This window comes from Taudactylus pleione, unplaced genomic scaffold, assembly GCF_031769625.1.
Source record: "Taudactylus pleione unplaced genomic scaffold, aTauple2 ptg000423l, whole genome shotgun sequence".
In the NCBI taxonomy this organism is placed as follows: Eukaryota; Metazoa; Chordata; class Amphibia; order Anura; family Myobatrachidae; genus Taudactylus; species Taudactylus pleione.
This window is the reverse complement of record NW_028284825.1, coordinates 1,688,146-1,701,741: the sequence shown is the minus strand read 5'-3', so window position 1 is coordinate 1,701,741 and position 13,596 is coordinate 1,688,146. Positions and strand designations below refer to the sequence as shown.

At 43.5% G+C, this 13,596-nt stretch overlaps 1 protein-coding gene across 1 annotated transcript in view; it reads right to left on the bottom strand.

The window, feature by feature from the left end:
- Positions 1 to 664: 664 nt before the first annotated feature.
- Positions 665 to 13,596, bottom strand: part of LOC148506148 (uncharacterized) — an 83,981-nt gene continuing 71,049 nt past the window's right edge. Inside the window, exon 9 of the mRNA XM_088447198.1 lies at positions 665 to 918. Within this exon, the coding sequence (XP_088303324.1) occupies positions 742 to 918 (177 nt within the window). The 3' untranslated portion in view covers positions 665 to 741. The remainder of the gene's footprint in view (positions 919 to 13,596) is intronic.

Genomic DNA, 13,596 nt, shown 5'->3' with positions numbered 1-13,596 from the left:
TGGTTTACAGCTATTAGCAGCTTAACATTACTTATTGTAATAAAACATTAAAAGTAATTTAAGTACTAGCTTTTATTGGGATGTAGTTAGTATGCCAGCGGACGAGATGCCGGCCGTCGAAATCCTGGTGTCAGAAGCCCGACCTGGGACTAAAGATAGGCGTCAAAATCCCAAGGGGTAGACTTTGGGGGGGTTAGGGTTAGGCACTAAGGGGGGACGGTTAGGTTTAGGCAACAAGGGGGGAGGGTTAGATTTAGGCACTAACGGGGAGGGTTAGGGTGCGGGGTGGGGAGGGTAAGGATGTAAAAAAGGAGGGTTAGGGTGAGCAGGGGGGAGGGTTAGTATACTTACCTGACCCCTGTCAGGACACTGAGCATCGGGATGCCGCTGTCGACATTTTGACAGCAGGCATCCCGACTGCCGATATTTCATACCCAACCCCTTTTATTACATTACATTTTGAACAATACAGATACAACAGTTTCATTTAATGCAAACAATAGTCCACAAGTCTTAGAATCCTGACTATAAAAATAGAGAACACGGTGTCATGTAATATGTTCTATTTATTGTGTAGCAAGAGTGTAACATGCAATCATCACCACCATAGCAACATTTTTGGAGGCCTGGAGAGACTGGTCCCTGCACTCTGGAGGACCTTGCCCTCTTCTGGGCATGCACCAGGGAGCAGCAGTTCCAGGACTCTAATGCCAGGTTCCCCTCTCCTGTTGCACCCATTGTTTAGAACACAAACACAAATGATTCTTTAGTCTCAAGATAAGATGCCTTGTAGCTTTGGATCCCATTTAGATAAGACTCAAAATAGACCTCCTGTAGCGGTTCCCTTTTTAAAGTCACGTATCCGCCACTGACCGGTATCACTCCTATGTGAATTGCTGCAGCACAGATGGAAGAGCTCTAAGGTAAAAGAAAATACACAGAATAAAGTACTCTGCTAAACATCAGATATCTATTAGTGAGCACCTGACACCTACACATAGTGGTAGAAATAATTTTGTGCACCGGACCAATATTCATGAGAAAGCAATTACATATCTGAAGAAGTGAATGTGCAATAAATCAGAAAAGACAGTCAGCAGAAAAACAAAAAGCCTCATAGTGTGGCATTAGTGTGTATTTATTTTCTTTTCACATAACAACAAGGAAAAATCACCTGAAAGATCAACTAAGGAAAAGCGATCCAGTTGGAATGTGTATTTGATATGTGCATACGAAAGATCCTTATGAATAAGGAGATTGCCTAAGGGAGCTGCTGTTTCACATATGAAGTCTTAAGGCAGAGGTGGTCAAACAGTCAATCGCAATTGACTTGTCGACTGTGGACATGCGATCAGTTGATCACGTTGGCCCATCCAGAAGCGTTCAACAAGAAATTAGTGTGATTCTTTTTGGCTGCTGCGCTGAAATTACCAGTGAGGAGCTGCTCCGCGGCTGGCTGTCATGTTTTCCCAGACAGGTGCGAGTCACTAGCCAATAGGAATCAAGGTGATTCCTATTGGCTGCTGTCACTGCTGGCGTCATGTGGTTTACTGCCAGCCAATAAAAATCAATTGCAGATAACGCTGACATGTCAGGAGAGCTCTCCGTATGGTGCCTTCTTTGGGAGGTGAAAAATTTGGGGGGGCTTGAGTGAACAGCAGCCACAGAAATACTGAGCCTGCTGTAACATTTATCTGTAAAATAGAGGGTGCTGTGTGCTATTTTTAACGCAGCATTACATTTATTGTTCTATGCCAGTAGAAAACCGATCAGAATACTCGCGCCAGCATCCTGACCACCGGGAGGCCGACGGTTAGTAGCAGAGTGAGTTGAGGGTTAGGTTTAATGGTTAGGGTTAGACACTAGGGGGAGGGTTAGGGTTAGGCACTAAGGGGGGTGGGTTAGGTTTAGGGTGTGGGAAGGGGGTGGTTAGGATTAGGCACAAGGTGGGGAGGTTAGGTTCAGGCACCAGGGAGGGAGGGTTAGGGTAGGGAGAGGGGGAGAGTTAGCATACTGACCGACAAGTGTCGGTATGATAACCCTCTCAGGATCCAGGCGTCAGGATTCTGACTGCCTGGATCCCGTGTGTCGGTATTACATACCGATTCCCAAGAACGAATATACACCATTTCTAGTGTTAGAAAACCACAGATACTGCAAGGCGGCAAGCATTCTTAACCACTTAACTGACAATTTTTTTTCTAAAAATCGCTCTGAATTTGTTTTTTGTTTTTTTTATGGGTGAACTAGGTGAAGAACATGTATCTCAACTTATCCAAAATGATTTAATTTAAAAATGTATTTATTTTTCAATAGTTGTAAAAAAGCTTTTTTCCCCCAAACATCGGATCACCACCATCGGAACAGCGGGAACATCGTGACCATCGTGACTTCCCTTTTCAGGCACTAGGTACACTTTACTGAGTAAGGGGGGTTAATTTACTTTTTCCCATGCATATTTAATATGCTGTGCTAATATTGCTCTGGTGAAGAAGGAGAATTTACAGATACATTACTCAAGTCTGCATAAGAAATATGATTAAGACCTTGCACTTAATAGTGAAGAAGGAAGGCTAAAGTGAAATCCGTGAAAACTCAGGAGTGCAACAGTTCACATTCACAAAACATATTTTGCAGTCCCAGGCAGCGGCTGAAGCATCTTACTATATTACGCATATTTTAGTGCAGCACAAGAAACCTCTCCAGGATGGTGAAATACATACTTACCTACTCTCTTGGCCTGAGGCACCCAAAAATCAGGTGGCGTTCCCGGTTGGCCGTCTACCCCTGGAGCCCCCTACTCTCCCTCCCACACCCTCACAGCAGAGGGGCTGATGATGCAATATGCACTGAATCACATAATCATGGCCCCGCCCTTTGTTTTACAATGCCTGTAATCTTGGCATTGTGTTGCTTGGGCGGGACCATGATGACAAGCTCATGTGATCACGCCCCTAGCTCCGCTCCTAATGCCAGGTAATGTGTTTGGCCATGCCCCCTTATGCTGCTGGAGGCCCCCTGCTATGCCAACCTGGCTGCCCCCTCCCAGAGGAGGCAGACAGTATGTCGGCAAGTATTGTGAAATGTTGAAGGAAGCTTTCCTTAATGCCGGAAATGTTTTAAAAAAGACATCTTGAATGCAATTAAAGATATACCACTATCTCAACAAACTTTAGTGAGACGAGTAGAGCAAATTGGCAATGACTAACTGAACCAAGGGGCCTATTTACTAAGACTTGGTTGGAGATACAGGACCTCATTCAGAGCCGCTCGCAAAATGCGAGCTTTCGCTCTGAATGAGGGCGGCCGCATCTCTAGAAAGAGCCGACCTCCTGGCTGCTCACTAAGCTGTGGGTGACCACCATCGGGGCTTGCGACGAGACCCTTGTGTGTATAAGAATGTTATTCACTGATATGAGTTACAAGGAGGAGTCTTTAACTCTCATTCCTACAGTATAAAAGGAAAAACCAGAGGTTAAGACATTTACCAACAGTTTGTTACTTTTACCAAGGAAACTAGTCTACCTCTTAGCAAATTTGTGTGCATTGCTACTGATGGGGCCCCAGCCATGGTTGATTAGAATAATTATTTCTTGTTCTGTGTCAATTAAATTGGGAGTTTCCTGATTTTACAAAATTCATTGGGTTATACATCAGACTGGACTGCTAAAGTTTTAAACATGGCTGATGTTATGGACATTGCGATGAAAATCGTAATTTCAGTTTGTGCAAGGAGTTTACAAAGACAACTTTTCCGAACTCTGCTGGAGGAAATTGAGTTTAAAGACCTGCTGTTGTATAATGATGTCAGGTGACTTAAGCTGGCCACACATCTAAAGATTATCTGTCCAACCAGCCAACTAGTTGATTGGTTGGAATGAAAATCTGGTAACGCATGGGAGTAAAATGATGATCAGCAATTTGCTCCTAAATGCCAGAAAACAGATGAAAATGGTCGTCAGACAAGTTTGTAAATGTTTGATCTAAATAATTTGTTCAAACAACAGTTTTTATCCTTTTTTCGGCGTTTGGGAGCAAATTGCTGATTGTCATTTGCTTTCATACCTTAGCAGATTTTCATTCCAACCAATAAACTAGTTGGCTGGTTGGACAGATAATCTTTAGATGTGTTGCCATCTTTAGTCGGGGGCAGTTCTTAGAACGATTCCAATCCTTGCTGCCTAAAATAACTGAGTTCTTGGAATCACTTGGAGAAAGTCCATCTCCGCTGCATGATGCATCATAGTTGCTGCAGTTAGCTTTTATTACAGACTTAACCAGTCACTGCAATGCATTCAGCCTTGAACTTCAGGGCACGTAAAACATTATCCAATTAATTAGTTCCATAAATGCTTTTCAATTTTGCAAAAGGGAAATCCGTACTACCTTGCAGTCCTTGCAGTAACATCGGCCCCTCACGCACAAGCACAGCAGGTCTGACCTTACTCAGAAATTGCTAACCTTGTCACATGTAGTGAGTACACAAGCTACGCATGCTGTTGCAGCAGCTAATTTATGCACGCCCATGCAACGGCGTTCAAATGGACAGGCATGCCTGCATTTCTCCGACCACTCCCGTGTCACCATCCCCAAACGCTGACGTCCTGTCCTGCGATGGCTTTGTATTTGCGTAGGTGATTGCAGTGTGATCACAATGCTAACTCACACACGCTCACCGCGGTGCATGCTCAGTACGCACCATCGGCTGATCTGCAAACACTGTTACTGTTGTGATCCAGAATGAATCAGGCCCTATGGTAGATCACAAAATATTTTTGTCATTTAGAGTAGATCACCATGTCCAAAAGTCTGGCCACCCCTGGCTTGAGGGGTCTCTCACCTTCCTTTTCCACCAGTTCCTCTCACAGTAGGGTGTTTGTGAATTTATATAGGTAATGCTATGTATGTTTTTTATATTGATGAGAATATGTAACCAGAGAAAGTTCCAAAGTGGAACTACAGTCATGAGAAAGCAGTCAGTCAACTAAGGAAATTATATACTTACTAATTGCTAATAGTTTCCAGGGACAGTGGACCTTATTTAGAGATGAATGCAAGTGCCGTTGCTGCTGCGATCCTGTATGCAGCTAGTGTGTAAAAATATGCAAATGTCACAGCTGTTGGGTTGGTACTCAGACGCCCACTTGCAGCATCTCAATTCCTCCACTTGTGTACAAAGGCATAGCCATCGGATGCACATTGCTTGATCATTAAACTTCTGAGTAACCTTATGGCCGCACAGAATGGCTGACGGGACTAAGATGCTGGAACCTTAACAACTGTATATGAGAACACAGTCGCAGGCTGTGACATGCCCCTGAAATGGTCGCATCACGGCTGCATTTGAGCCTCCACCCCCCTTTACCGCCACACAAATGGTCCCTGAATGTCAATCACTTGACATAATAGCAGATGCTCAGTGTGACTCTGACCCATACGCAGAAGAAGAAACATCAACCATTTGCAAAAACATTGGCATTGTGTCCATCTCTGAATCAGGCCCAGGGACATTTATTCCTTGTGTGAAATATATAATAAACATATTTACTTATAGCAAATATATATATATATATTGTCAGGAACCGTCCTTAACCAGGTCATGCTGCTCTGTGCTGGCGGGGGTCCCGGCTAGGAGGATCTCAGGAGAGTGCGCTGTTGATGGGCTCCCGGCGTGGTGGTGGTCTCAGGGGTCCGGAGCTCTGGCTGTCCTCCCGCTGGCTCTGGTCACTGGGCATCACCATATCGGTCCTGGCCAGCTGAGTGCGCTGTTGATAGGCTCACAGCATGGTAGTGGTCTCACGGGCCCAAATTTCTGGTGGCGTTCCCGCCGACTCTGGACACTGGGCACTGCCATGTTGGTACCAGTCAGCTGGCCACTAATCTCCTATGGCAGCCAGGCTAATGTCCACCTGACCACATCGGCCAATCTCCGTGAGACCCAGGGCATAAATCCCTTCCACTGACCGCACTCTGCGCCTGACCTTTGTCGATGTTAGATGTCCAAGGCTCCAGCTCCCTGACTAAATGTCTACAGTTCACTTGTCTACTCCAGCGGTGATTCCACTCCAGCTCTAGTTTGTGCTTTAGTCTGGTCTCACTCCGGTTCCAGTTTGTGCTATAGTCCGGTCCCACTCCAGCTCCAGTTTGTGCTACAGTTCGGTCCCACTCTCTAGTTCATGCTACTGTCCGGTCCCAATCCAGCTCCAGTGTGTGCTACATTCTGTTTCCAATCCAGTCTTAGTTTGTGCTACATTACAGTTCAAGTCTCAGTGTCTTATCCCAATGCGCCTTTCTTTCCAGTACTGTCCAGCTGCTTACATCTATTATCTTTTACTCCTATGAGGAAGTGTTACATACATCCTTCTCTACTCCAAACCTCCCAAGTTATCAGTGAGCAGGTATCTAGGTCTCTCCCTGGAAGTCGAGTCCCCAGTCCTCACAGTAAGCTCAGGCCTAATGAACTCAGAGGAGAACCCAGGTACCAATGCCCTGCAGACTTTGATCGCATGGCTGGTAAACCAAGAGTCAACTCAAATTCAAGTTATGCAGTCCTTACAAGAACTATCTGCTTGTTTGAATATCATTCAACCAACCCTGGTAATGACAGTACCAGCATCCAGTGTGCTGTCTTTGGTGCCAACGTCAACTCTACCACTTTCCACTCTTCCCAAGTCTCATCTGCAGCTTCCCAATCCTAGTAAATTCGGTAGAACCCCAAAACTGTGCCGTGGCTTTATTAATCAATGTGAAATAAAATTTGAGATCTTACCTCAGAACTTTCCAACTCAAAGATCTCGGATATCTTTGGAATGCGTGTCTCCTTTATGGGAACGTGCAGATCCTATTGCTTCAAATTATGTGGAGTTCATTGCGAATTTCAAAAGAATCTTCAATGAACCAGGTCATTCCTTTGCAGCTTCTATGGATATCTTGTGAGTCTGTCAGGGTTCCATTTCAATAGGTCAATATTTGGTCTAGTTCCAAACTTGAATAAAACAATGTGGCCCTTAAAGCAGCCTTCTGGAATGGCCTCTCTGAAAGGCTCAAAGATGAGTTGGCATCTTGTGATCCTCCTGGAACCTTGCAGGCACTGATCTCTCTCTGCACCATGACTGATCTACACCTTTGAGAAAGAGCAGCCTGTAGGTTCAGAAATGAACGATTTAAGTCTTGCATACCTAGTACTCCACTATAATGTAAGGGGAATGGGAGATATGACCCTGCACAGGTTAAAAATTATGATATATGTTTAATGTATTTACCAACTGTAACACGTTATTGTTCTGGGTTTAATCATATTAATAACAAATGTGTTGGTGGTGCTCCCTGGCATATATAAATATGTATATATCTATTGTATTTTGCAAGGGCAAAGAAGAAAAATGTATTTTTGGGGGGCACTCTTCAATTGTATTAGTGTAAAGGTTATAATAATTAACACTTAACTTTTATTACCTACTAATGTAAAATAAATGATAATAAATATCATGAGGCGAAAATTTATAAATAAGTAAATGTCCTAGATAGAGTTGTAATCTATATATCTATGATTCCCCTCCAATCACGAATGTTCAATCAATATGCTGTAGTGCAAATACAATATATATTATTATTCAAATGAGAAACTACAACACAGTTATAACCAGAAGAAGCATACGTTGTTCATATAGGTTATTGGGTATGTCCCATTGTATAGTAACTCTATCTAGGACATTTACTTATTTATAAATTTTCACCTCATGATATTTATTATCACTTATTTTACATTAGTAGGTAATAAAAGTTGTCTTAATTATTATAACCTGTACACTAGTACAATTGAAGAGTGCCCCAAAAAAGGAATTTTTCTTCTTTGCCCTTGTAAAATACCTCGTACTCCACAGTCTTCTTCTCCTTCTGCTGAAGAGCCCATACAAGTAAATTGCTTGTGCCTATCTCCAGAGGAATGCTTGAGGCATCAACAAGAAAATATATGTCTGTATTGTGCTTTAAAACAAGCGTTTACATCAACCCCAATCCTCCAGCAGCCTGATCTGGAGAAACCATTCTTCCTTGAAGTTTGCATCATCTGTAGGAATAGGTGCTGCCTTATCACAGATCATTTAAATAAAGGATGGGGGGTTTGGGAGATACCTCTGCACTAGGTTTAGGTCTTAAAGATTATTTTATATAATGGCCCCAGTTAGACAGTTCATGCTCGATTTGTAATCATTCTGTGGGGGTGCTACCAAGGACAATAATTACAGGTTTACAAAGAAAAGAAGAAAGAAAAGTATTGTCTCTTTGTTGCCGAACGTGTAATGAAATGAAATAAAATATAACTTTTATTGTATATACATTAAAAAGATTTTCATTTCACCTTGTTGGTGAAATATTCCATAAAAATGTATATAACATGTATCGTAATATTATTATTGATATTAAATTATTAACAGTATATTTGTCTCTGTGTCCTTTTGTGATTATGACTCTATAATGATATTCAATGAATTTATAATATCTCCTAGTGCTAATACCGCACTTGTACACTTTATAGAGATTGGTGGTGATGTTATCACCTCCCTTCCTTATAATAGCCCAGCCGTGTCTTCAAACAGTATTCAAGTATTCAATTATCAGTGGAATGCTGCCATCTTTTGGCCATAATCTGTATTGAAGTTACACAGATTGTATATTCTGAAGATGGTTCTGAAAGGTTTGTATTGTAACAATCACAGCACCCTCTATAGGAGTAAAACATTTACAGCTATAGAATTTTGCCACATGGGAGCATGTATCCAGTTTCTAATGCAAAAAAAAATGTTATACCCCATGTTAGAATAAAGTGTGCTCAACCCTAAAATTGTGGTCACTATATGGATTATCCAATTCGATATCTAGTGTTGATATTATAATGTCAGTTGTTAAGATGTGCCAGTGCGTAAGAATATAAAGGCTATCATGGACTATAGGACTAAAAAGCCGGCTCACATAATATATATTGAACACAGCTTGCAGTTGTGTTTTAAATACACACAGACATTAGGTTGTTATTGGATTAATTAGTATAATTGCCACTTAACATCCAGGCCGTTATCACCTGAATCCCCAATATACTCATAGGAAACTATATATTTCCTATCACTGCCAAATTCTGTACATTGTGAGTCCAATGGCTGATCACAGACTGAAGGTTTACAAAGATTGCTACTTGTAGTGTATAGTGTATATGCAGCAAATATCAGCGGTGGGGAGATATGTGTACTGTATGGACCCTGCAGCAGCAGCTGAACTCAATGACAAGGGTAATGGAGATGTGCTGGTAGCAATTGGGTCGAGAATTGCTGGCTGTGTTCAGGGCTGCCATCAGAAATCGTAGGGCAGATAGCCCCATGTGTCTGACTGCCATGTGAGATGTGATAGGTTTGAGTACAGGGTATGACAGTATTTTGAAATGTGTGTTAAATAAAAGAGGATGTGACTGAAGGTGCTTGGGGAGGTGGCCAGATGGAGGGGGAGCAGCCAGGAGATGCTGGGAATAAAAAAAAAAGAGGAAGCTACAAGCGAAAATGAATATAAACAGAAAATTGACAGGCCAAAACAGTGCCCCCTGCCCTGTGGTGCCCTGTGCCATGGCACATGTCGCACCACCCTAGTTACGGCCCTGCCACTTGCTGCTAAATTACGGACAGATGATGACTTTCCTGGACCTAGGGTTGGGAACACAACTCATAAACTTTGTCTCTTTGCAGACAATGTTTTTCTTTTTGTTACGAAACCTCTGACTTCGTTACCTCACTTGCATTCGGTGCTGGATGCATATGGAGCTGCCTCTTACTACAAGTTAAATATGACAAAGACTGATACTTTGCCCATCAATCTTGATGGCGCTATTATTTCTTAATTTCGCTCTACTTTTCCATATAATTTGCGAACTTCCTCCATTTAGTATCTTGGTATACACATCCCCTCTTTCTCTGCATCTATTTTTGACATACATTTACCTCCCCTAATGAAGCATTTGACCAACTTTACTAGATCTTGGCTATCTTTTAAAATCTCCTGGTTGAGCCACTTAGCAGCATTTAAGATGACCTTAGTTCCTAAATGAATGTATCTATTTTGCACGATTCATTTAATGTTTTCCAGTAAATATTTGGATAAATGCCATTCTATTTTAACTCGCTATCTTCGGAAGAATCATCCTCCGAAACTTGCATAGTCTTGAATGATTCTTCCGAGAGATCAAGGCAGTTTAGCTTTACTGGATTGGCCCAATATCATGAGGCATGCCTATTGGTACAACTTCAAGAATGGTTCCGCCATCTGCTCACTAATTGCAAGGAGCCCCTTGAACAAACTCGTCCTAATTTTCCATTAGCAGATTTATTGTGGATCCCTAGACTCATGATGCGCCTTTCTGCTTTTTTGTTAATGACTTCTATAAAAGCTTCTCTGAAGGTTTGGGATAGGTTTGTTTCTAGAATTAATACATTCCGTTTCCCGACTCCTGTGCTATCGCTTAGAGTGGTAGCTAAATTAATCCCTAACCTGAATATTTCCCTATGGAATAGTAGAGGCATGTACACTTTAGGGGATCTCATTGAGGGTGGTATTTTCCTTTCATTTTCGCATTAACAAACGTGATATTCTCTTCCTCCTGTGGACACATTTCATTATCCACAGATACACCACTGGTTCCAAAAGGTGACTTGTTCAAGCGGTCCGCTGCAACTCCCTCCTTCTGAACTTCTTTTGCAATTAAAAAAAGGTGGGTCTAGGGGTAATATCTCTTTTTGGTACAAATTTAATTTAAGGTTGTTTCCATCTGTTAAATTGGCAGCTAAATTGCGATGGGAAATAGACCTGGGTTACCCTATTTCTGACTCCTAAAGGAAGGTGGTTTATACTATGACTTTTTCGTATGTCTCGCTGTTTTAATCATTTGGAAATGCAGGTCAGATTACTAAATAGATTATACCTCACACCCGATAGAAGACACTCCTACTGGCCTTCCTGTTCCAAGTTTTGTTGGTGGAACTGTGGTGAGGTGGGCCATGTTTTTCATGTTTTTGGTGTTGCCCACTGCTATGAAATTATTGGTAAGAAGTGTTTCCCCAATTAATAAGGTACTAGGTGTGTCCTTGTCCCCTTTTCCATATTTGGTACTTATTGCTGCTCGTGCTGCTTTGGCCCAATGTTGGAAACAACTTTTCCCACCCCCTTTGTCTAAGGTGTTTCATAAAATCCATTTTCATTTTCTAATGGAGACAGACACAAGGCCTGATTTAGCAAGGAACGCAGTTGCAAATTCGCACGCAATCAGTCGATTAATTTGCAATGCGCATGCGTGAACTAGCAATTGCGTTGGGAACTGCGTCTGCAGAGGCTACGCAGAGCCAGAGCAGAGTGATTGACAGGAAGTGCCATTTTTGGGTGGCGATAGGGGGGTGGTCGGGTGAACGCAGATGTGCCAGTGCGTTTCAACATATAAATTAGCCACTGTGCTTCCAGACGCAACCTAAGGTCTCATAGCGTGCACTGAAGTTAGCAATTCTTGAGTGAGGTCTAACCTGCCCTAACTGTGCGTATGGGTATATGGATGTGTGTAAGGGGAAGTGGGCGTCCTTATGTAAGGCTGTGATTGCAATGCGATTGCATTCTTCTAACCTGCCCTAACTGTGCATATGCGTATATGGATGTGTGTAAGGGGAAGTGGGCGTCCTTATGTAAGGCTGTGATTGCAATGCGATTGCAAACATTTGCATTTCACAGCTGATATTAGCAACTGCGTAGCGTGCATATTAGCAGAATAGCGATTCTTGCTGAATCAGGCCCACAGTCCGTTATTCCACCTCAACCTCCTCTCCAATAATGAAGTGGATGGCCTGGCATAAATATGTGATTGACGGGGAAGGCACCACCTTTCTTGATAATCCATCTAACTCTATAGTTTAGTGTAAATGAACCTGACAGGTCTAATTGAGAATTCTTTCCCAACTTATTTACTAGCATAGTAACGTTTATGGTGAATTATTCAAATATGTATCACATTGTCTGTGTTGTGGATTTTGATGTTTGTCTCCCCTCTATTTGTCCCCCCCCCTCCCCATGGGTGCATTTATAATGGGTGCAGGGTGTATAGTGCACACGTGCCCCTGCACTCATATTATGCTTACCACTCCAGAGTCCCACATCGGCGCCAGTGTCAGCACTGTAAAAACGCGTGGAAAATTGCCACTGCGGCCATTTTCCCAGTGTTTGCGCATGCGCAGTATGGAAAACACAGGGAAAATGGCCGCCGTGGCGATTATCATGGTGATCTGCGCATGCGCTGTAGACTCTAGGCACACTCTAGTGCCCAGAGTCTATCAGTGCAGTGCTGCGCTCAGTGCGCTGCCGGCCACCGGACTGAGAGGAGGGGGCTGCACGACAGAGGCTGCACGCGGCCCCCTCCTCTCTTGAAACACCCCTGCTCTTCCACTTTTTTCTTTTCTGTACCCCTACCCTGGAAAAACTATTATAAGTATTATTGATAAGGAAAAAAACTTGCAGTGGAGTGGGGTTTTGTTAGGAACAGAGGTTAGTCAGGCAGATTTAAGTGGTACACAGTCCTAAGAAGCGATGCTCTAGGTGGACACTGCCTAAAAGGTTTAGCACGGAGCGGATTCTGAGCCGTGTAACAACCTTGAGGGTTGAACTCTAAGCAAGTAGTGGCCTGTGGCCATAAACAAGATGCAGCCTTTGGGCTGTGTGGCAGCCTTAAGGGCTGATATTCTTTAGTTTGTTGCTGCTTGTGGGCCGAGGACAAGATGCAGCCTTTGGACTGTGTAGCAGCCTTGAGGGTTGGTATGTCTTGGCTTGTTGTGGCCTTTGGGCCGAGGACAAGATGCAGCCTTTGGGCTGTGTGGCAGCCTTGAGGGCCGAAAAGTCTGGTGATGGTGCGCCTTTTTGACACTGACGTTGGTAAGATGGATTGCGCACTTTGGACGCTGAGGTGCGGCCAATGTCGCCGGGTTGACACTGGCATTGGTACTCTGGATTGCGCACCTTGGACGCTGAGGTGCGGTCAATGTCGCCGGGTTGACACTGGCGCTGGTGCACTGGATTGTGCACCATGGACGCTGAGGTGCGGCCAATGTTGCCGGGTTGACTCTTGCGCTGGCACGCTGGGTTGCATACTCGGATGTGAGTGCACTCTGTGCTGCAGGGAGGACACTAGTGGCTAAGGGCAGAGATACACGCCGTGTCACCTAGAAGACACAAGTAGCACACAGCAGATGTTATGCGGCCTGGATATAACAAATGACAAAGAATAGACACGGCAAACTGGAACCTGAAACTCAACTGAACAAACAGGAGACTGGCCACAACCGGAAACACATGAAAAACGCTATCACCGGCATCGGAGCAGTGTTCACAGCAGCAGGATATGGACTCATGAGCCAATACGGATCAGCCCAAGAATGACAGACAGGAGCTAGGTGGAGTCTCAACGAACGATGGCCCGGCGTTCGCCTCGCACAGGATTAGCAGTGCGGCGGCTTGTGACAAGTTTGAGATTGATGAAATCCTGGATTCTCGTTATCATTTCTGTCATCTTCAATATCTCAGCGA